At 35.7% G+C, this 21,429-nt stretch overlaps 1 protein-coding gene across 1 annotated transcript; it reads right to left on the reverse strand.

Annotated features, from left to right (window-relative positions):
* Positions 1-501: 501 nt before the first annotated feature.
* Positions 502-20,820, reverse strand: EMB2771 (E3 ubiquitin ligase). Its single transcript, XM_012994632.2, has 37 exons — positions 20,436-20,820; positions 19,767-19,830; positions 18,571-18,655; positions 17,971-18,257; positions 17,710-17,815; positions 17,465-17,622; positions 16,417-16,604; positions 16,273-16,342; positions 15,826-15,996; positions 14,809-15,302; positions 14,016-14,475; positions 13,078-13,413; positions 12,443-12,526; positions 11,130-11,222; positions 10,913-10,972; positions 10,732-10,830; positions 10,506-10,646; positions 10,170-10,250; positions 9,906-9,977; positions 9,434-9,505; positions 8,697-8,790; positions 8,539-8,621; positions 8,380-8,436; positions 8,160-8,237; positions 7,909-8,030; positions 7,664-7,824; positions 6,383-6,459; positions 6,195-6,308; positions 6,016-6,117; positions 4,750-4,890; positions 3,271-3,444; positions 2,950-3,013; positions 2,729-2,868; positions 2,493-2,641; positions 2,183-2,261; positions 1,382-1,480; positions 502-1,186 (listed from the first exon to the last, which is right to left on the reverse strand). The coding sequence occupies exons 1-37, from the start codon at positions 20,660-20,662 to the stop codon at positions 779-781; spliced, it is 5,490 nt and encodes a 1,829-aa protein (XP_012850086.2). The 5' UTR covers positions 20,663-20,820; the 3' UTR covers positions 502-778.
* Between the last annotated feature and the right edge of the window lie 609 nt (positions 20,821-21,429).

The raw sequence follows: 21,429 nt of genomic DNA on the forward strand, positions 1-21,429 counted from the left end.
AGAAGTCAAACCAGTTTTAGTAAAATTGAAACGACATTTAACATTTCAGTTAGTATTAAATCTCAGTAGTATATTAACTAAAATAAAATTCTAAATAATTTTCAGAAATAAAAAATATCAAAGATTCAAAATAATAATATATATTGTTTAGAATAATACACATTTTTATTAATATTTTATAATAATTGAATATTATTTAGAAATTATTTAATAATAAAATATATTAGTTATGTAAAATATAAGCAATGTTGCTGGAGTATGGGGTTAAAAATGAAGTGCTAAAACACTGTTCGTATGTTATATTATAGATATTGACAATCGATTTTAGACAAACTGTGGGCGATGGACTTAAATTACTTGTATGGACTTTCATCTGGATCTTCATCATCTTCTTCTAAAACATATACTCCCAACAAGAGAAATTGATTGGCTTTGGCTAAAACATTGAATCTTGATTTGATAAGCAAGGAAAATGCACCACATAACATGTGTCTGTCTATATTAGTGCTTATGGGGTCTTCTATATTACAGACAATAAATGTGATACAAACACCAGTAGAAGCTGAGCTCCACACTGATACAAAACACATTTTACAACAATAAAAACATTACAATTGAAGAAGAATAATTGTGCTCTATCATTAATTTACAGATAAGTGATCTCTATAAGGATAATTAAATAGCAGCAGCCCACCCGTTTAACATCGATGCTGAGTATAAATACCAGTACTAGACTTCTGAAATTAAGTAGCTAGCTAGCATAACGGGGTGGATCGTTTCAATCTTCAACTTTAAACGATGAATAGTATCTATTTAAAGCACCAATTGCAGAAATATGAGTGCTGGGAAATACGAGGCGCAATAAAGCAACAGATGGGCATATGTTATCACGTCGAATCTTGTTTGCCACTGTTTTAATATCTAACGGTGATGCAACACTATACCATTGGAGGTACCATGAAAGGAATGTTCTAGACTTGTTTGCATTATTATTATTATTATTATTATTCGTTGGCCATTCCCCTGAAGTAATATAAGCACACAACTGGGAATTCATGTCTGGACAACTGTTCAATATGTCTTCGATTCGCTTCTTCAGTGATCCAAGAAAAGCTGATTGCACAATTCCCCCTCTCAAATTAGTTAATCTTCCATTTGAGACAGCTTCATTATAAGCTACAGCAATCTGTGCCCAAAGAATGTACAAAGTTAAATAAGGTGGCAGAAGAATATTATACAATACAAGGCAGGAGGAAAACGAAAAGTGTGGTACAAGGCAGATAATATTGTCCAGAAACTAAATTCACGAGCCTCACACTACCAAGAAGGTCCACAAAAACTAGTTATATTTGTAAATAGTAAGATGATAAATGACTTTTACCTTTAAACTAGAAAGAGAAAGGGTGTCGCTCGATGTGCAAGTATCACTAACAAAAGAATCCACCATGCATCCAATTGTGGCGTATAATGACAAATAAACCTGCACAAATCGATTTTTCGTGAGGCTTGATGGGACACACTGAACAGTAGAAAGCTTCTGTGCAGGGGTAGTAAAGATTGAATATCAATATAAATTGTAAATATAATTAAGGTCAGATCCTATTTTCAGATGGTCACATTCAGAAATCAAATCAATGTGACATAGTTATGACCGTACAGCTGAAAGGAACTCTATGTTTGTTATACGTTTACCAAATGGAAGTTCAGAAGAAAAGTAATATATTTGTTTTTCTGTAGTGACGGTTAATAGTTATTCCTCCAGAGTTTAACCTTACAGCAGTTTAGTGACAACTGATATTAACAAAATCTTCATCAAAGGGAAAAGATTTTGCTCGAGAAAGGGGGTGGTTCAACTCGGATACAAAGGTGGACAACAGAAAATTTATACCTCCGACTAACATCAGCAAACATGACAAGATATTCCAACACAAATAGTTTACAGCAGGTGTAAAAGATCTAAGGCCTTGGATCAGAATCGAAATGGGGATTGGGATTGAGGATGATTTCCAGTTATCAGCAATTACACAATCAAAATTGTACAAATTGAACAATAAATGATTTTATTCTAACCAGAAGAAGTTTGTGAGATTGAGGAGCAAGCAGCTGTATTTGATCCACATTTGCCGGGTAGAATATGCAAGCAGGCAAACGAAGATACAAATGCATGAAATTATGATATTACCTGTAACATTGCTGGTCTGTCCTTGCTCACACACTCAAATAACACTTGCAGGCAGAATTCCTGAAAGTCGAGCTCAGATCTGCATAAAGATTTTAGTACGTATAAGTTAACCATCAAGTAGAGGCATTACTTAACCAATATTTAGGATTAATGCTTTTTGACCATTGCCCCACGGACTTCTGCTAAATACAAAAATAAACAGCTCATATAGAGTTAAATACAAATCAAAATAAACAGGTTGAGTGAAATTTGCAGAAATGTTTATTTAGGATATTGGTGACTATATGAAAGGGTGAAGAAGCAAACTTGCCTGGTAGTCGAAGATGAGTCACAAAAGAGTTGGGCAAAAGCAATTAAGCTTGGATCTGACGAGAAAGTACTGACCAACTGATCTACTGTGACTTCACCTGTGCACTCAGTGCTTGGACTGCATGATTTTGGGTGAGTCGTGGCACTCATCTGCACAAAAGGGCATTCATTTCTCCACAATGATCATGACAAGTTGAGAAATGTAAAATGCAACTACTCAAGAAAATGAATGCAAACCTTGTGCATTGCTCGAGACAGCAAAGATTGACTTCCTATGGGATCGTCCACATAAGAACATGCCCCAACTTTTCTTTTGACATATAGAACCCCTGAATTAAATGGGTGATTTTTGTCTCCGGACTTCCACCAAGCTTGTTCTGTACAAGTACCATGAAAAATGTAGTCAAAGTGAAATTGAACACGTTGATTAAAAAAATGTGTAACAGTATGGTCCATACCTTCAGGACAGAGCTCAATAACTTGAGGCCAGTATCGAGGACCACAGACACGAACAGCCTTCAACTGCAGTATACAAGAACAGTTTGGTTTTTTCAAGTCTCGTCCATCAACCATGAAGGCAAGTAAGAATATGCCATGTCAGCACAAGTCACCAAAATAAACTACTTGATGGCAGTGGACATTGATGCATAAGTCAACTCATTAGCCAGATACCTTAGAAAGTGTCAAAATTTCTCCAATAGAGAATCTTGACTGCACATGTGGCAAGTTCACTAGGGAGAAGCTTAGTGAAAGAAGAGAGACGAAGACTAGAGACTTACAATAGCACGCTCTGGAAGACTGCAGGGAGTGACCTCACAGAAACTTGTTTCATTATAGAGATCTGTTTCCTTAATCGTAACTTCAACAGGGACATACACAGGTAAACCAGTGTCCACATCAACTGTTTGAATCCATCTGGCTTCAGTTGCAAGAACATACAAATGCCTGAATGCCTGTAATAAACACTGCATATCAGACTGTGGTACTTAAAACAAAAGTAAAACTCATTGCCCAGACTTCGTGGAGAATGTTACTAGTATTTACAACAGAAACATCAGATACTGTAAATTAAAAGTAGACTGAAATGGAGAAAGCAAAGAAAAGATTGGCAAATACATCATGCAGTACGTACAGATGTCATAGTTCTCCCTACAAATGTTACAACCAATTTACTGTGTTTTATGTCCTTTTGATCTTATGAGCAGAAGTAATAATAATATAATATATAAAATCAATACATCATAATTGTGCAACATATGGTATTCACTAAGTAAAAGAACACAAATGAACCTCGCATCGTTGAATAGGTAAACAACTATTAAGATCTTGTACATATATCATGCAACACAAAAATGGAGTTCAAAATGTGGGAAGTGTAACAAGAAAATTTTCCTGGAAAAAGATAGGAATTCATTTGCAGAAGAGAGTTATGAGCCAAAAGGCAGAGCATTATATTTAAATTGCAGCCTTCTAATGCACGTGTACTTGGATATAAATCTAAGGTATTCAATCTAGCTCCATATGTGAACAAAAAATAAACTATCCTGTCCCTGGAGGGCAGGTAGTACAAGTCCAACAACTATTAACCAAGTGCTTTGTATACAAAGCAGCCCTGAAACGAAAGCTAGCTGAACAAGGGCGAAAAAAAAAAACCATTAAGTGAATATGTGAAGTGCATGAAATCCTGAAAATATCATAAACAGTAACCTCAAAGGAAGAGTTAGCTATATCAGGAACGAATTAAAATCTGAGCCCCTTGGAGAGCACCAGATGGAATCATAATTATATTATCTTCTATTTTTTCTTTTTTCGCATACTGGTCTTTGAGTGCAATAGGTTTTATAGGATTTACTGTCATGTGCCGCTAAATATTAAAAATAGGTCTAAGTTCCTGTTATAATGATGGAATGAGTACTAAACGCCGAATCAAGTCGGAAAAGAGAGTTTTCCTAAGACGACTCCTACTTATGTTGGTAACTGCGTAAGAACAATAAAAAATAGTGAATAAATGGTTAATAGGAAAAGGCATCTAAACGTATTCCCCTTTCCTGCACATGTTCTTCAATCAAAAAATACAGCTGTGAGTGATAAACCCAACATCATGCACCATAAAAAGAAACGAGAGTGGCTTAAGAACTAAATCATGGCTTTTAAATTCATGATAACTTAAACGATTTTCCAGACCAGAACCACTGTTAACCAACGAAGTTATGCATGCAATATCACAAACAGCAAGCAGAGTTCTGTGTGATTTTCACCTGAAGATGACATCTATTGTCATTTGGTCCAGTAGGTAAACGTGGATAAAGTGTTATCAGCAAAGCAGCAATAGAACTGTTGCTGGTTGAAAATGTCCATGTTCCGCCCCCAAGGAAAAGAAAACCAATTGCTAAGCTCACCTACATGAGATGTCAATATTTATAAACGCAGCATTCAGTTTTTACTTGGTTAAAGGAAATAACAATTGCCACCATTGTAAGAGCGCAATTACAACCAAACATAATAAAGAAGTGAAGCAGGTGCAAACAATGAAGTACCGCAAATGAAGCATGCAACTCGTATTACCCACCTATCAATTCATCGGCAAACCAATAGACAATCTCTGATAAAATGCTTTAACATATTTTTTTCATGAGCAAGCAACTATAGAGCCTGCAAATTATTTTCTAGGCTTCTGTTTATCTAGGTGAAAGTGAATAAAGAACCACAAGTGGCATGAATGCTGTGAGAAATATAATTAATTACCTTATTTACTAATTCCTTTTTCACTCCTAATTTTTAGAGATTTTTAATTATTGTAATTAGTCTTTACTGTACAGGAAAGAGTCTTTATTTTCCTTTTTAGATTATGTCGTCTCTTGTATAAATACAGTAGGTATATTGTTTCAGAATCAATTCATACAAGAAGCCAATTTCTTGCATGGCATCACAGCCAGGTTTATAAAAACCATGGTCTCTTTTCTTAGAAACAGTAGAACAGGCTGCCTCACAACGTGCATCGTTTAGAGTGTTCGCAGAGCCGACAAAAACCAAGACAATAGATAAAGGTGTTGGAAACTTCAGGGTAAGCATCAAAAACTAAAATGGGGGGAGTCAGAAAGAAAGGGGCAAGCACATTCTGCTGCCTCTAAGGACAGTTTTGATTCTCATGAGAATTTGAAAAGTGAAGAAGCTCAGGGGATTACTGGAGACCCTACAAAACGTACAGCCTAAGACAGGTATTAGTGTGTTGGACTGTTGGTATTCTCAGGTACTCCGTCTCACTAGAATCGTATTTCCTAGTTCACAAACATTTGCTATTAATGTCTACCACTTAACTGATTGATGAACTCCAAAAGTTAATGAGAGTTAGTTTTCCCAAACTGATTTGAACTCCAGTCTTGTTTTCAGGAATCTTTAATGAAAGGTAGCAAGCAAAACTAAAAGCCTTCAAGGGCATCTAATATGTACGAAATATCTAGTATGTTTAAGAATGTTGGATGTCCATTAAAAAGTAAGTAGAAATCCCATGTTATCAGACTTACTGCCATTTGAGTACCAAAATAAGCATGCCCATCAGCAGAACTGCGATTGCGAAGAAATTTCAAAAATCTGAATGTTTGTAGATGACCAGATCCAGCCATTACCTGCATCGATAAGAAATGTCATATATTGCTTTGCTTGTGAATCAGATAGAAAAAAAAAAAACTAAGAATCTACTGACCACGCAAAGAGAAAGAACAATCAGATGAAGACATGTCTCCAATGTTCCACGGTCAACATAAACGGATAGTCCTTTCGGCAAACCATTACAATTGGAAACACCAACGGGCTTAATCTGCAGGGGGAAGTGAACTTTTTACATTTGATCAATATATAATGCAGATGCAGTAAATATCCTTAAAGTCAAACCTCATTTAAGAAGTAAACAGCATATTTGTAAAGCAACTCCTGTGCATTTGCATCTCTTGTACCAGCAAATCTCAGACCTGCAGGCATGCATGTTTCCGCACTTAGAATTTACAATAAATTGATAAATCAAATAGAAGCAACGTCTTTGGGAAAAAGAATACAGTGCAGCAATTTTCAATTCTTCCAATCTACAACATGGCCATGATTTCTTTCACGATCCAAGTCGAGTAGTGGGAGATTCATGACAAAAAAGTTTCTGAAATTTAAGATTGCTAAAATTTTGCTTCACCAACAGAACATGCAAAATCATAACAGAAAGACATGCCACATAATATGATATCTTCAAAATGTGAGCCTAAAGTAAAAAGACTGTCCGCTACATCTAGAAAACCAACTACAGCCTGTAATATAGATCAGAATGAATCTGTTCAATGGTCTGTATAAATCAACCTCAAGGGAAACTGCTTGAATTCAAACCAGCAGGCTAATGCCATTGTGCAAGACCTATTGGTTCAATACTCGGAGAGAATTGAGACCAAGCTATTGAAGGCCTCTAACTGGCAGCAAAATAATATCCAGGCAGGTAAACATAAACTCGTATTTGTACGAGAAGAAGATGCATCAAGTATCAGTCAGACAAATTACTGAAAAGTCGGAATTTAGTTCAAAGAACCCTAATCAAACCATTTTTTTTTTTTTTTGTCGCAGAAGTTGGAGCCCAAAATAAACATTGAGGTTGTCGCAGAAACAGTTAGTTCTTTGAATTTAGTTCTTTGAATTTAGTTCTCAAAAGTCGGAATTTAGTTCTTTGAATTTAGTTCAAAGAACCCTAATCAAACCATTTTTTTTTTTTGTCGCAGAAACATTTAGAAAGAACATCGAGGTTGTCAAGACTCACATTTCCTCTTTAGTTATATGTAAAGCTTCTTCGATCTTAAAGGATTACAGCCAGCAGGGAGAACAATTCGACTAAACGGAAGAACTATAAAAGACATTGAAAGAACCCTTCCTCAAATACTTTGATCGCATGGAACAGCAGAACAATCTTTGGGCCTACGTTCTAGCTTTCTCTTGCCTCAGAAAGATGTCTTATTTGACTGTCTAAAGTTTTCAAGCTAAGAAGATAGGGTGGAGTCACTCAAATCCAAATCAGCAAAAATAAAATCCACGTCTGCTAAATTTGTGAAGGTTTGAAAAATGTTAGATCTGAAATTTAGGGGAACAAAAAAACAAACACAAATCATAGCAGGTCTATGATATTCAACAATAATAATGGCTTACCAAGAGAGATACATGCTCCAACCACGACATTGACATATGCCTGTACTAATGCTTCAACATCGACCTCATATATATCCTCCATTTCATTACCAAGACCCTTCACTCCATTTTTGACAACTTCAGGAACCTGAGACTGAATCCAGTCTTCTGATGGGCGAATTCTATGCAATATAAACTCACACTACTTAGAGAATTCCATAGTAATTCCTAAACATCAGCATTTCAAAACCAACTGAAAATTATACCTGCTCCACATAATCAAATTCCGTGCAATGACATGAAGTAATACAAAATCAGGCCTAACATACTGCAACTCAAACTGAGTTTGTGGAATTGGTAGTCTAGATACTATCAGCTCAGATTCTGTCTGTTTCAGTCACAGGTTACACCAAAATATCTCAGGAGCAAAAATCAGGAAATAAAATTTGAAGTTACAGTATTATGTCACTAATTGGTGACATGGAAAATTAACAAGAAATTATATATTACGGGTTACCTTCAAATACATCAGAGCTAAAGCAATTATAGCCCCAGGTGCAGTAACATCAATATTGACCAGGTTCCCATCAATAATCTAGTAAGGAAAAAATTGCGATAGTTCAGAAAATTTGGGAAAATAGAAACCAAATAATCAGTAATTTAGAAAAGAGATTTCAAACTTTATTAGTAATGCCATAACACAATATATTTTTTGACAAGAAGGAAAATTACACAACCTGTCCCGTACTTCGATTATGCTCATCAGCTGATGATGAAAATAAGTGGAGCCTATCCTGTAAGTGACTTATAAAGTAAGTGATAGTCTCAATACATCAGTTCAGGGTAAATTAACCATCACAGTATGTAGCAGTATTTGATTCAGATATGGGACATACACTATGAAGTTCTTTGCCAACAATATATTGGAACAACCGATCCACCAAGGTATCTATATATCCAATGGCATCTTGCCCACGACCTGCATTAACAAAGACGGTCTGGGCGGTTAGCTAATAATTAAAAGTAGTTCACTGGGACAATTTGAAAACCATACCCAACGCAACCAGTCCTAGTGAAAAACCAGCTGAAACTGCATAGCCCTCCCTTTCAAGTACATTATCTCCTCCACTTCTGCAACCTATTTCACTCTAGAAAAAGAAACTATATATTATTATAAAATCAACACTTGCATCTCATATAATCTAGAGCAATTATTCTTAACTACTGTATTAAAGAAAATAAGCAAGATGATGTGCGTATAAATAACAGTAATGTTAGTAACTTGCCTCTCTCAGATAAAAATTCAGATAATGAAAAGAGTTTTAAATTTCTAAATGATTGTGGAATACCACTTCCAGTATGCTCCGAAATATCAAACTCTAACAAGCCAACATAAGAATGTCCACTCAGTTCAGCTTTCCAAGATTAGTATCTCACATAAGAATGTACCTCACATGACCAAATGATAATAGGAACAGGCTGAAAGTACAGAGACCCCAAAACAGCGACTTTATACGGCAAAAGAACAATTGAAATGCATGCGAAACAAACAAGGATAAATGAGAATATTTTGAAAATAATCCTGACGATTCCACAATTATAATGCAGTAACCTGCTCCACTATTACTTTCACAACTCACCCATCACTCAAATTTGCAAAGAAAGTGATTAGAACTCATTTTCTTCAATCACAAAGAAGCATGTTAACACATGAAGGCCTATATGATCCATGTAAAACAAATTAATTAATCGACATGAGACCTGTAGGATCATGTTAAATCATCAAATTACCAGAAGAATTTGCATCGTTTGCGGGTGTGCAGATCCTTCGTAAAGTAGCCCCACAGAAATAAGTGCTGCTGACTGGAAAAATGCAAATTTGGTAAGACTTCCTTCAACAGAAAACATTGGAAACATCCAACTAGAAATTCCACAATCAGGTAATAAATAAAATTCAATTTCTGCGACATGACTAGTGCCACAGAAAATGCTATCCTGACTGTGAAACCTATAAGTAAAGATTAAAAATAGAGCAAAATAATACACATAATACTAGAAAAATATCTGATAAGATGAAGGCTCAACAAGAGAATATCCAAGAAGAGAAATTAAAAATAAAAATAAAAAGCACAAATGAAGTTTTATGCTGTAAAACAATCACATAACCGAATACTAAGAAAGGCACAGAACAATGGACGGAAAAAGGAAAATCAAATGATTACAGATGCAGATCAAATCACTCCCATAATCCTTAAAGATTTACCTGTATAAGTGTTGGCAGTTCTAATTCTGGAAATGAAGATGGATGCCGGGCAGGCAAGTGTACGTACAGAGACTGCTCAAAATAGAAATATTATATACATATACTACCAATAATCAATCAGCATAAGAAATTACTAGTTTCATAAATTATAGAAATCTTTTCCAAAAGATAGAAGAGTTGTTAAACATGGAGCATAAAAGAAGATAGAGTCTGGAGACATTTGAGAGTAGTGAGAGGAAAAGAGACCACTTTTCTGCATTTTACCTTTGATATTGACGGCTGCATGGTTCCTCTATAAGAAGCAGCAAGGCCAATCATTAATCCTACAGTAGTACTTTCATGTTCCTAGAAAGGAAACATTAACATTCAGAATATACGAAAAGTTAAAAGTTTTGTTACCAATATAGAAGTATGAAATTGACTCACAGAAGAGAAGAGTAATCCTAATTAATTGTGTATATCAGGTTTGATACACTTTTCAAAACCGTAATTTCCAGTCTTCGTGATTAAGAAAGATATATATACATGTATAATAAGAAAAACAGGAGAAAATCAACAAACATGAAGTAATTCGGGTGCCTAAAGATCGAAATACTTAACCAGAGAATAATACTGGAATATATCGGTAATAGTTAGGACACGAAGATGCCCATGCAAGCCCAGAGCAAGAAGAAGTCCCGCATGAGTAACATTAGGTTCATCTGGTTTGTTATAAAGTATCCATGTTCTTGACATTTTTCCCTGCATGCAGAAGTACACAAGATGCGTTAGAAAAATTAGATGAAGGCAATAACTCTCGTGTAAGTTCGTATAATATAAAATAGACCTGGAGAGGAGACAGTCTCAAGCCAGCAGCTACAGCATTGTGAAATTCTGGCCAGGACTTGAGTTCTTGAATATTTCTAATATTTGGGTCTAAATTAACCTGAGCCATCATTCATATTATTGTTTAATTATCAAGCATATCAATAAACATAAAAGTAATCTATCGTGTCAACAAGATATACCATTGCATTCTGTTGTGCAGGCAACCGACCAGCCAAGACAAGCTTTGGAACAGCAAGTGCCTGGAAGAAATTGTTCAGATGATAGAATTAAGCATGTCAGCCTATTTGAGTAACAAAAGATAATACAGGTGGAATAAATAAGGAAACTTCGAGTTATAGACACTATCAACAGCATTGACCAGTTGAGATAAGTACTACATACTAAAACAATAAGCACCTCTGTTAGAAGAGTACATATAGTACCCAGTGTAAATGCACCACGGCCAAATGGAAGGGCAGTCGTTCTTTGTGCAAGATGCCAGAGCTGAGTCTGCAAAATTCAAACCAGAAGATCGCAAAACATCTCTGATTATAAACTCAATCTAATTCATGAAGGGATTAAAACCAAAAACTAGTTTCAACAGCAATATGATTTTAAGTGAAATTTTGTTGTGGCATGAAACAAAAAGTAAGAAACGAGTTTAAAATATCAGTAACAACTATCAGAGTTCATGTGATTAAACAGGACACAAGAGATACATTAAGGCTCGCAGTCCAACACCCTATGATATCATGATTGAATTAAATGATCATTTGGTAAAACATGGCATGCAATATCTTCAGCCAATAATATACGACATAACTCAGATGTTGGTACAAACAGACAAATCATATTCCATGTTATATGACAATGCACGATGGCTGTACGGTATGCAAACATGTGAATAGATAAGAATATCCAGCACCAACACATACGAAATTATAACAAAACAAAGAGAAGAGAAAAAGGTTGACAATTAACATTAAATGTTGTTCAGATGCAGAAACCTTCCCATACGATTGCTAATACTCACACTTGATGAGCTAGAATCTCGAAGTGAAAAGAGTTCAATCTATACTTACGAAGGACTCTCTGATATGAAGCATGGCCCTAACAATTATATCATTAAGACATTATGGTCGAGTATATGTTTTAGCTGGTTAATAGATAGTGATGCAATTCTAAGGAAAGTTATATTCCATTGGAAGAAACTCACAACTCCAAAATGAGAGATATTAGGTGAAACAATTATAAGCAGAAATGCTGCATAACCCAGGATCCAAGGAATACATAGGTAAAAAGTCGCCGTAGGACACTGCAGAACTTCAGTGACTCATCCAGAAAATATTGGTAAATGACACAGAAGGTGAAGAATGAAGTACGAATCTCATGTAACAAGATCAAGGTAATATGAATTCAATGTGAAAAAATCCCACTCATAAATCCCAGACAAATTCTACCCTTTTAAGCGCAAAGCAAGTAGGATCTAGCCCGTCGATTTGTTTGCTAAATTTTGAATTCCGTCACAAATAAACACAGAGGATATGAATAACTATCTTTTTATGGAAACAGCAAATCCTGTCACAAATAAACACAGGGGATATAAATAACTATCTTTTTTTATGGCAACAGCAAGAGCTCAAACCAGTATAACTATATGCAAGCATGAGTAAAGGTAGTCTGTCGTCAATCAAAAAAAAAAAAATCTAAGTTACAGAAGCAGCAGATACCTGTTGGAAGTCCTGATCAGAAGCTGTGGGGTTGGCAGGTGTTTGAATAGATACAGGTCTTGCAGAACATAAAAGGCGTCTCACCTATGAAAACCAAAACTACTGTAATCCATGATATCTATCATATCGATATATAAATCTTAAATTGGAATTGCTTCGTCCATATAGCAGAATACAATCACAATGTATGTCAAAGCAATCACCAGAAAAAGAAAAACACATCCTCAGAAAGAGTTTTACTGGATGAAAAAGGAAGTGCCAAGCTTGAAAGAAACAGCATTTTTGCATGAATACGTATACATATACATGTGTATATATATATATATATATATATATATATATATATATATATATATATATATATATATATATATATATATATATATATAGAGAGAGAGAGAGAGAGAGAGAGAGAGAGAAACATAACTTATTTAAGTAGCATAAACTTCCATCCCACAAACACAGACGTACGTATAGAAAGATTACATAAGCATCAACTTACCAACAGCAGTTAAAAGCATCATAAAATACGAAGTCACTTTATTGTTATTCACAAGTAATAAAAACATAAAAATATAAAGAAAAAACAAGTTGAGTAGACCCTGATTTAGGCAATTTCTTTGCTTGAAGCGCACCTCATTAAGCCGCAGGTCACGACCATAGCGTAACTGTGTGCTGGAATTGAAAATATGCTCCATTCCATCTGAAGCAGATCCCTCCAAACTATCTACGTCCTCTAGCTTGGTACTATCAGTTTCAAGTGTATCAGAGACTGAAGAAGGTATGGTCACTGGGTGTAGAGGTAACATGTAAGGCGTAGACACCGAAATCAAACTTGATTTCGTAAAATCAAGTTCCACGTATTTTGTAGGATCACTTAAATGCAACAATGCTAAATCTTCACGACCAAGTAGCACATATGCAGCAGCAGGCCAATTTGTGGGTGGACACTCACGGCACTTGTCTATTGCCTGAACGATGCATAAAAAGTATTGAATAATTTATATTATTGCAAGTCACAAGACACTTAAGCTAACTGATGAAAGCTAAGGACCTGAAGAAACTTCATTAATCATTCTGGAGACGAAGGAAAAGAAAAAGGCATATGAAGCAATATAATGTGCGTATTAGACTATTAGTCATTAGTCAGAGTTCTGTAGAAAGTCATCATAGTTGCTATTACTTTTTCCTTTTTTTTTGAATTTGATTTTATTTATTTATTATCTATGTACAGTTTTGTTACAATTATGGAGGCTATCATAATTACCTACATCATATACTTATCATTTTTTTTCTCTGAAAGTCAAGTTTCTAGATGTGATGATCAAGTTACTCAACTACGGCCAAGTGGGAGAATCTAGCTCTAAACCTCACTATCGCACAATATTGAAAAAAGAAAAAAAAAATCGAGTGTCAGATCTTAAAATAAGATGAGGTAGGCATTCAATAGGCAAAAGTATACTGACTATTAATAGTACTGAGACATGACCGCATGAAATAACATTAGCTAAAAATGATTTCTACAAAGCATGGAATAAATTGGATTTAACATCATTGTGTGGTATCAACTTACATGCCTCAATGGAAGAGAGACACCTGCAGGCAGCAAGTCTAAATGTTGCAAGCCAAATTTTTCACCAACCATTCCCAAAACTACCAGCTCTTCTCGAGTATGATATAATCCAGGGGCAATATTACAGGTAACGCCAGACGACAGCATCGCTCCTGATTGGTCTGCTCCGCACAAGAGACTGTAAAAAGAAACTATCTTCCTTCCCCAGTTCACAATCGAAGTTCCATCTTTACATATCAGAAGCGGGAGATCACAAATATTGGCAGAACCACATCCATGCTGCAAGCAGTTTTCAAGCCATCTGAATAAACTTGGAGGACTTCTTGGGGTAGAGAGGTACTGAGACATCCCAAAGTCTTTCAGTAGTCTAGGAAAATCACGTTTATAGTGATCCAAGTAGCTCACTTCATGCAAGAAGTAAGCAATATCACATAAGAGAACTACCAGAAGCCCCAGATCCCTACAGAAAGAGAAATAATCTACGTCAACAAATGTATAAATGGGACTAACCATTCTGCATAAGAATCAAGTGGAAAATAATGAAGTCCGGAGTCATGAAATAAATGTAAATGGGACTAACCATTCCGCATGAGAATCAAGTGGAACATAATGAAGTCCAGAGTCATGAAATAACGAATACAAACATAGGCTTTCTATTTTACAATTTATGCATCATAGAATTATGAGCTCTTTACATGCGTAGTTGTTCTACAGTATAGACAGGAAATATAAAGCTCCATGGAGATTGATAAAGACACAATATAATAAAGATAGTAGCAGAGAAGTTACGCACCTTCTACGAAGATTATCAAGTTTAAGTGTTTCATATACTGCATGCAACGAATCCAATGTGTCAATCAGCAATTTCCGGAAGCAAGTTTCCTTGGTATTCTGGGTTTCAGCTAGAACAGCAGCAGATGAATGCAATCCCTGCAAGTCAGATGATGATCCAGGAAAAGCACCAGCTACATAATTACTTTCAAAATATCGCTGATTATATTTGCTCTGGATAAGAAACTCCCAGGATGAATGTGAAACTGTATCTGAGAGTATTCCAGAGGTTGCATTAGAACGATTCCCGCACAACTTTGTAATCACATTGCGGAAGGACTCCCATTCTGAGTCAGCAGCAGAATCTGCCTTATCTAAGTATGTAGAATTGTTATCACTCCATAGAAGCCCAAGGAAGTGACTGTATAAACTAGAACTCATCCCTTCTGCCATTGCTGTGATACAATCATTAGTTAGAGATGATGAAGGACTCCTTCGAAATGTACATCTGTAACTCTAAAGCAGGAAGAAAAAAATTATATTAGAACAATTAGTATCACTATTATCAGAGGTTGGTATTAAAAGCAAATAGAATGGACCATAACAAAAATCAATTGTCTATCAAATAAGTATCGTAGATAGATCAGAAAAGACTCTGTTTGTTTTAGTGTATTTTCTTTTCTGTGTTATTTATGTCCAGATGTCCAAATAAACCTGGTTGCTACATTCCAGCTCAAACAAAAAACAGAAACATAATATTGATTCCCAAAGGAACAGCAGCCATTTTGTCTGTCATAAAAGAATACAGCAAGTAATTGAACAACTTTCTTCGCCTCAGAATTCTTTTTTTCTTTATGAAAACTAGTCACACTATAGAAGTACAAAATATTTTCTTGCACATTTTCTCTATATAATGACAACAACAAACTCCTGAAAAACCAGTGGTAACAGGTATCAATTTTATATCTCGTCCCATTACTTTTAGTAAAAATATAGCCTTTGATATATTCCAAACAAAAAATTTTATGTCTGTCCAAACCTTTCCATTGTTCAGAACTAAGTTTACTCGCCCTTCCACAGCATCAGCTAAATCTACAACTTCTAGAGCATGTATTATGTTATTTGTTTCTGAGGGTTTCATTGTGCTCAAAAGCTTTTCTTTATCCAGAGGAGAAGGCATAACGTATTTGCACAAGCATAACTTCCCCGCCTGCAGTTATAAAGGGAGACGTTGTTAACAAACTCAATACGCACAGAAACAGAATTTCAGTTGAAAATTAATGTACAAAAGGGTAAGGCATGGAATTTGGAAAATACTAGTGATTTGATGCAGCATAAATTGATATTAGGCAATAAAAAAAGAAAAAGACCAACTCCTTAACACCTTGCAAGTGCCAGATAATAGACAAGCTATCATGTAACAAGATCACTTATCTGGTGAGATGAAAACAATTCCTTGAGATAGAATAAGGATCCTACAACTTACATAGAGAAGCAGTGTGTTTTCTGGAGTCAAAGCAATGATATCCCTAAGGGGTAGTTGTCCCACCTTTTTTCTGCATAAGGTATGCTCAAGTCATTGTACGAATTGGGAAAGACAAAAATTAACAGAGAAAATAAGAAACTATACTTGGGCCGAGTGACAGTAACAGCAGCGGCAGCAATTGCTGGTATGGTCCAACTCATCTCAGGCTTAATATCATACACTGTCTCGTTGTTTATTTCCAAATTCTGAAGCCTTAAAGATAACAATTTCTTTTGTTCTTGGACAAGAAAGCATATAATAGGTGTGACGTCGTCGTCAGTTGCCAGAAAAACCTAATATAATCATTTGAAGTCAAAAAAAAGTCAACATGTGGAGGAAACGTGAATCAAACAGTAACATCAGGTGCTTGACCTACAAATATGATGTTGTACAAAAAAAATATAAAGTCATTCAAGATAAAAGATAAATACTACAATTAGGTAAACAACATTCAAGGGACGATTTTAAAAAACTGCCCATTCGTTATCAGAAAAAAGTTCAAACTTCAAACATTCCAAGAAGATCCTATCCGGCCACAAACAATGATTTCTAAAGGAAAACCTTACAATCTAACCCCAATATCCAGCAAAAAATCTTCCAGTGATAAAATGCCTAAAGTGTCGTAAGACTTCCGTTTCACTGTCTTAATTTGGCATACAATAAACACCTATTTCGGAAGATGAATAGAAAACGACAAAACTCATATCAGCTTATATCGAGTCGAATGATCTATGTACTCTCACGAGGAGAGTTAATACCTGGACTTGCTTAGAGAAGTGGGGTCAAAAAAACCCTTTCCCCTATATTCACTTTTTAAAAGGGTTTAAATCTTTAGTTAAAAGAAAATTACTGTTACTCAGGAATCATGCGTAATTTATAATCCAGGTCTATTTGACGTGTTTACCTTTTATATGCAGCACTAACTCATGAACCTAAAAGTAACTCATCAATACATCAACCGCATCCAAAGCAGACAAATTGAGGATATCAGAACTAATATAAGCTCCCTAGACATGGTATTCTTATGATCAGTTGGGAATTTCAAAATATAAATTATTACAGAGACAATAATACAGCTACACGTAGAAATAGTAAGTGCTCTTGGTAGGGCCTTCTTCCAGAACGTAGCAAGAGAAAATAATAAGTTGCGGACCTTACTGGCAGCAGTCTGTGAAACCTTCCCCTGCCATATCCGTCGGAAAAAATGCTTTGCTAACATCCCAGGAGCAATCATATCAGATGATTTTGGATTCACCCCGTGGAGGCTGGAGTTATTGACTTCTACGACCCACAGGGAGTGCTGCATCTTCCCTAAAAAGCATATGTATATCTCCTTTTAATGACTCTATCAGAAAGGGGGGAAGTAGAACTAAATAACAGAAAATTGGATCTACCTACCTTTGTTATATGATGCCATCAGAGGCATGCAATCGCTAGTCCAAATTGTTCTTTCATCAAATTCCCACATCAGATTCAACTTCCCTCTTTCCTCAATATAAGTTACCTAAGAAACCACATAAAACTATAATTTCCAAAATAAACAGAGACTGAAACTTTACTTTTTAAATATAGACTAGTCTTTGAAACATGACATAATGGAATTAACATACAACGTAAATGCAAATTTGTTCGAACAACAAAAGTAAGTTAGATCAATACCTGAGGATCTTCTAAAGGATCCTTCAATATCAGGTGGGAGGATACTGATGTTCTCTCATTTCTTGTACTCATATCATACATGTGGGGCGGAGTATAACTATGTTGAGGACTGTATCCAATATCCCTTTTTTGGCGGAAAACATCACGTGCACTTAAATATGGGTTTGAAGATGATAATGAAATATTTGTTAGTAAGCTCCCTTCAGGTGCCCGCTGGAGAAGTAAACCAAAGGGAAGAGGCCAGATTGATGTCACGGGATGAGGAAGCGGGATTGAAACCATTTCACCTGTAGAACAACATCCTCAAATTTCCCTTGTCAAAGACAAAGTAAGCATCAAGGTACAAATGCAGCCTAAGAACTAGCAACTAAACAAGAAAATAGAAACAACAATGGGTAATATCAACAACTAACTGCTTGACTCCCCTAGTTTACAGTTTCAAACAATTGTCCACTGAGATTTAGCATAATCACAATGAGACTATATCCAATAAAAACTCATGGTGGTTAAATTGTAACTAAGAGATTAACAATTTAAAAGTGGAATATTAAGGAGCACAATACTTTCTGAAAACCTGGGAAAAATAAATGACTCGCTCACCTGCTATACCGTAGATAGTTAACCTATCAAGTTGGAGAACACATATTAAAGCTTCAGACATATCACCCATCCTGCACCAGCATACCTACAAATTTGGAGCATGCACCAGACCGTCAAACCCAATAAAGTGGAGACAGTAATAGAAACTAAGTTCATACATGGGTATAGACAGAAACATATTAGCTTTCTTCTTCTCAGTTACTCTAAACACTGGTCAGAGAAATGGGTTCCCATACATGAAGATCCATGAATCCCCAATAGAACAATAGCTTTTATGTGATTATTATTCAATTCTTGTTAGCATTATTCAAATACTGAAAATATTTAACTGACTATTGGACCAACAAATTGGAGTAACTTTCACTTACCTTGCATTTTCCAAGAAATTGGACCAAGTTAAGCTATCACAGACTATAGTTCACGTAGAAAAGGGTAGTAATTGCTAGTGCCACCAAACATACAAACCCCAACAATTTTTCCACTTTTATCGACAAACCACATAATCCTTGGGGTTATAAACATAAGGAAATACATAGTCGTGCAGTTGACAAGAATAACGTTCCCATGTGTCTACTTTTGAACATATTATCACACTCTAAACTACATGTAAATATGTAATAGTGCAGTAACCTACGAAGTCAATGAATAAGCCAATCAAAGCAAAAATAGGCAACTGCAAATAGAATATGTGAAAAACTGAACACATCCAGACAGCATTAAAAAGGGAATTTAAGATAAAAGAAGCTGGACATAATGCAGCAAATCCAAAGGAAAATTTGATGCTCTTAAATATTTTAGAATAGACCACTCTGGTACCCCCTAGAATAAAGGTATATCCAAAGAGAAGTAGGAATAAAAAATTAGGAGGCACATCTAAATGCTCAAAAATCTAAATGCTCAAAAATCATACAACTGTGTTTTAGATTGTTTTCTTGGGAGAATACAGTAGCAAAAGACTGAGAACAAACTCAAAAAGAAAAAAACAATAACTAGGTTGTGATTATGGATGTCTTACCTGTCAATGCAAATAATGACATAAGAAGGATACATATACAAGAACTCAGTAGTGATCAACAGAACAGATAACCATTCACTGAGACAGAAAGGAAAAGAAATGCAAAGCAGCAAAGGGCAAACTAGACTAGTTTTCCATGCAGAAGAAAGCAAGGATTATAAATTATAATGTTGCCGATCACCTTGATGACTTTGGAGGGCAATGTAAACCTCTTATAAACTCTAGGGCCCGTACTCCATATGATCCTGTTGCAATTTCAAATTGTCCATGGTTAAATTCTTCACTTCTTAAAACTTAAGTTCTACAGAGTTCCACCAAAGGTAGAAATATAAAATAAGCTTCACATACTTTTTACACACCAAGCCCTATAAATTGCTGCGGGATTCATAGCAAATTTCTTGCCACTTGCATTCCAAAAAAGCAGAACGCTGTATCATAATCTATTGAGTACGTAATTATTCTTATTTATACTCAAACAATGGAAGTTCAAAATTTTACTCATAAAGTAGCAATCTTCGAACTGAAAGATAATTTCCTTCTCTAACTGCGGAATGGCCTCCATTCTACTTCATTACACATCAAGAAGATTATTTTCATATTAATTTATATTCTATAAATTCAGAGCAAAGGGATCGAAAAGATTCATATTTGACACACTCGTAAAAAATTGCCAATTTCCTATAGTAAACAGTTGATCGCTACTCAAATGAGGCAGAATTTAACATGGCATCTAATCAACCCTCATAACATTACAAAAATCTTGTCAGCCAAGAACAAAAAAATCAATTATTCGAAATCCGGAAAAAAAATAAAACATTATAATCAGCCATTCAGAAATTGGGGGCTTAACCTATTTCTTCTGATGAAAAGTTCGTGATCACTCCCTTCGATGCACAATGCGGAAGCATCGTCAATCTCGTGGTCGGCATCATCTCTGTGTTGGGGGAGTTGGGAATCGAAGAGTATATAATTGAAATCCTCGTCGGAGTAATTGCTGCCGTCAAGGGCTTCGACGGTCAAACCGAAAGGCTTGAACTCGGTGAGAACGGTAAGCTCTCGAACGCCGCCGCTCGGCATTTGGAAGTGTGTGAGAATATCTCCCGCTCTTTTTTGGGTTTGAGTTAAAGTGGAGTTGGATGAAGATGAATTAGTGAAGTCGAACCCTAGTGGAGTTCTTTTATGTTTAAAGGAAGGCTATTTGCACCCCGCACCCGTACATGTAGTTTTGGGGTGTGCTACTATTGGAATAGTTTTTCTATTATTGGAGTAGTCTAAAATTGGTTGTCTATATCCATAATATAATATATAAATAGTGGGGTATTTTTTTTTTTTTTTTTGTGTTGTTTTAGAAAGTAGTTTTTAAAATAGGATTGTTTTGGGGGAGTAAACGAATTGGGGTTGAGCCCCCACTGCGGTACCGGCATGAGGCGCCACCACCGACGGCGGCACCGACAGAAAACGCCAGCTCCAACGGCGGCACGGTAGGAGACGCCACCACCAGTGGCGTCTTCTCTCTATTTTTTTAAATATTAGTATTTTAATATTTTAATATTTTAATAGTTTAATAATTTAAATATTTATATTTTAATATTTTAATATTTTCTGATATTGATACTCGGTTCTCTTCATGGGGTCCACATTTGGAGCTCAATTTGGGATACTCAAGTCCCCAAGAGCGGATCCGACCACATTATAATGTTTCTCCTGCTCCATATCCACCGGATGACACCCAGTTTGTTGATGATGTACCGGCAGATCCTGACATTCGTCGAGATGGTAGGCCGCGTAGGACTAGACAGGCACCTGCATGTGGCACTGGTTCACATAGACACTGACTTCATAGT

The sequence above is a fragment of the Erythranthe guttata genome, chromosome 6, assembly GCF_056151865.1.
Source record: "Erythranthe guttata isolate IM_541 chromosome 6, IM_541, whole genome shotgun sequence".
NCBI classification, from domain to species: Eukaryota; Viridiplantae; Streptophyta; class Magnoliopsida; order Lamiales; family Phrymaceae; genus Erythranthe; species Erythranthe guttata.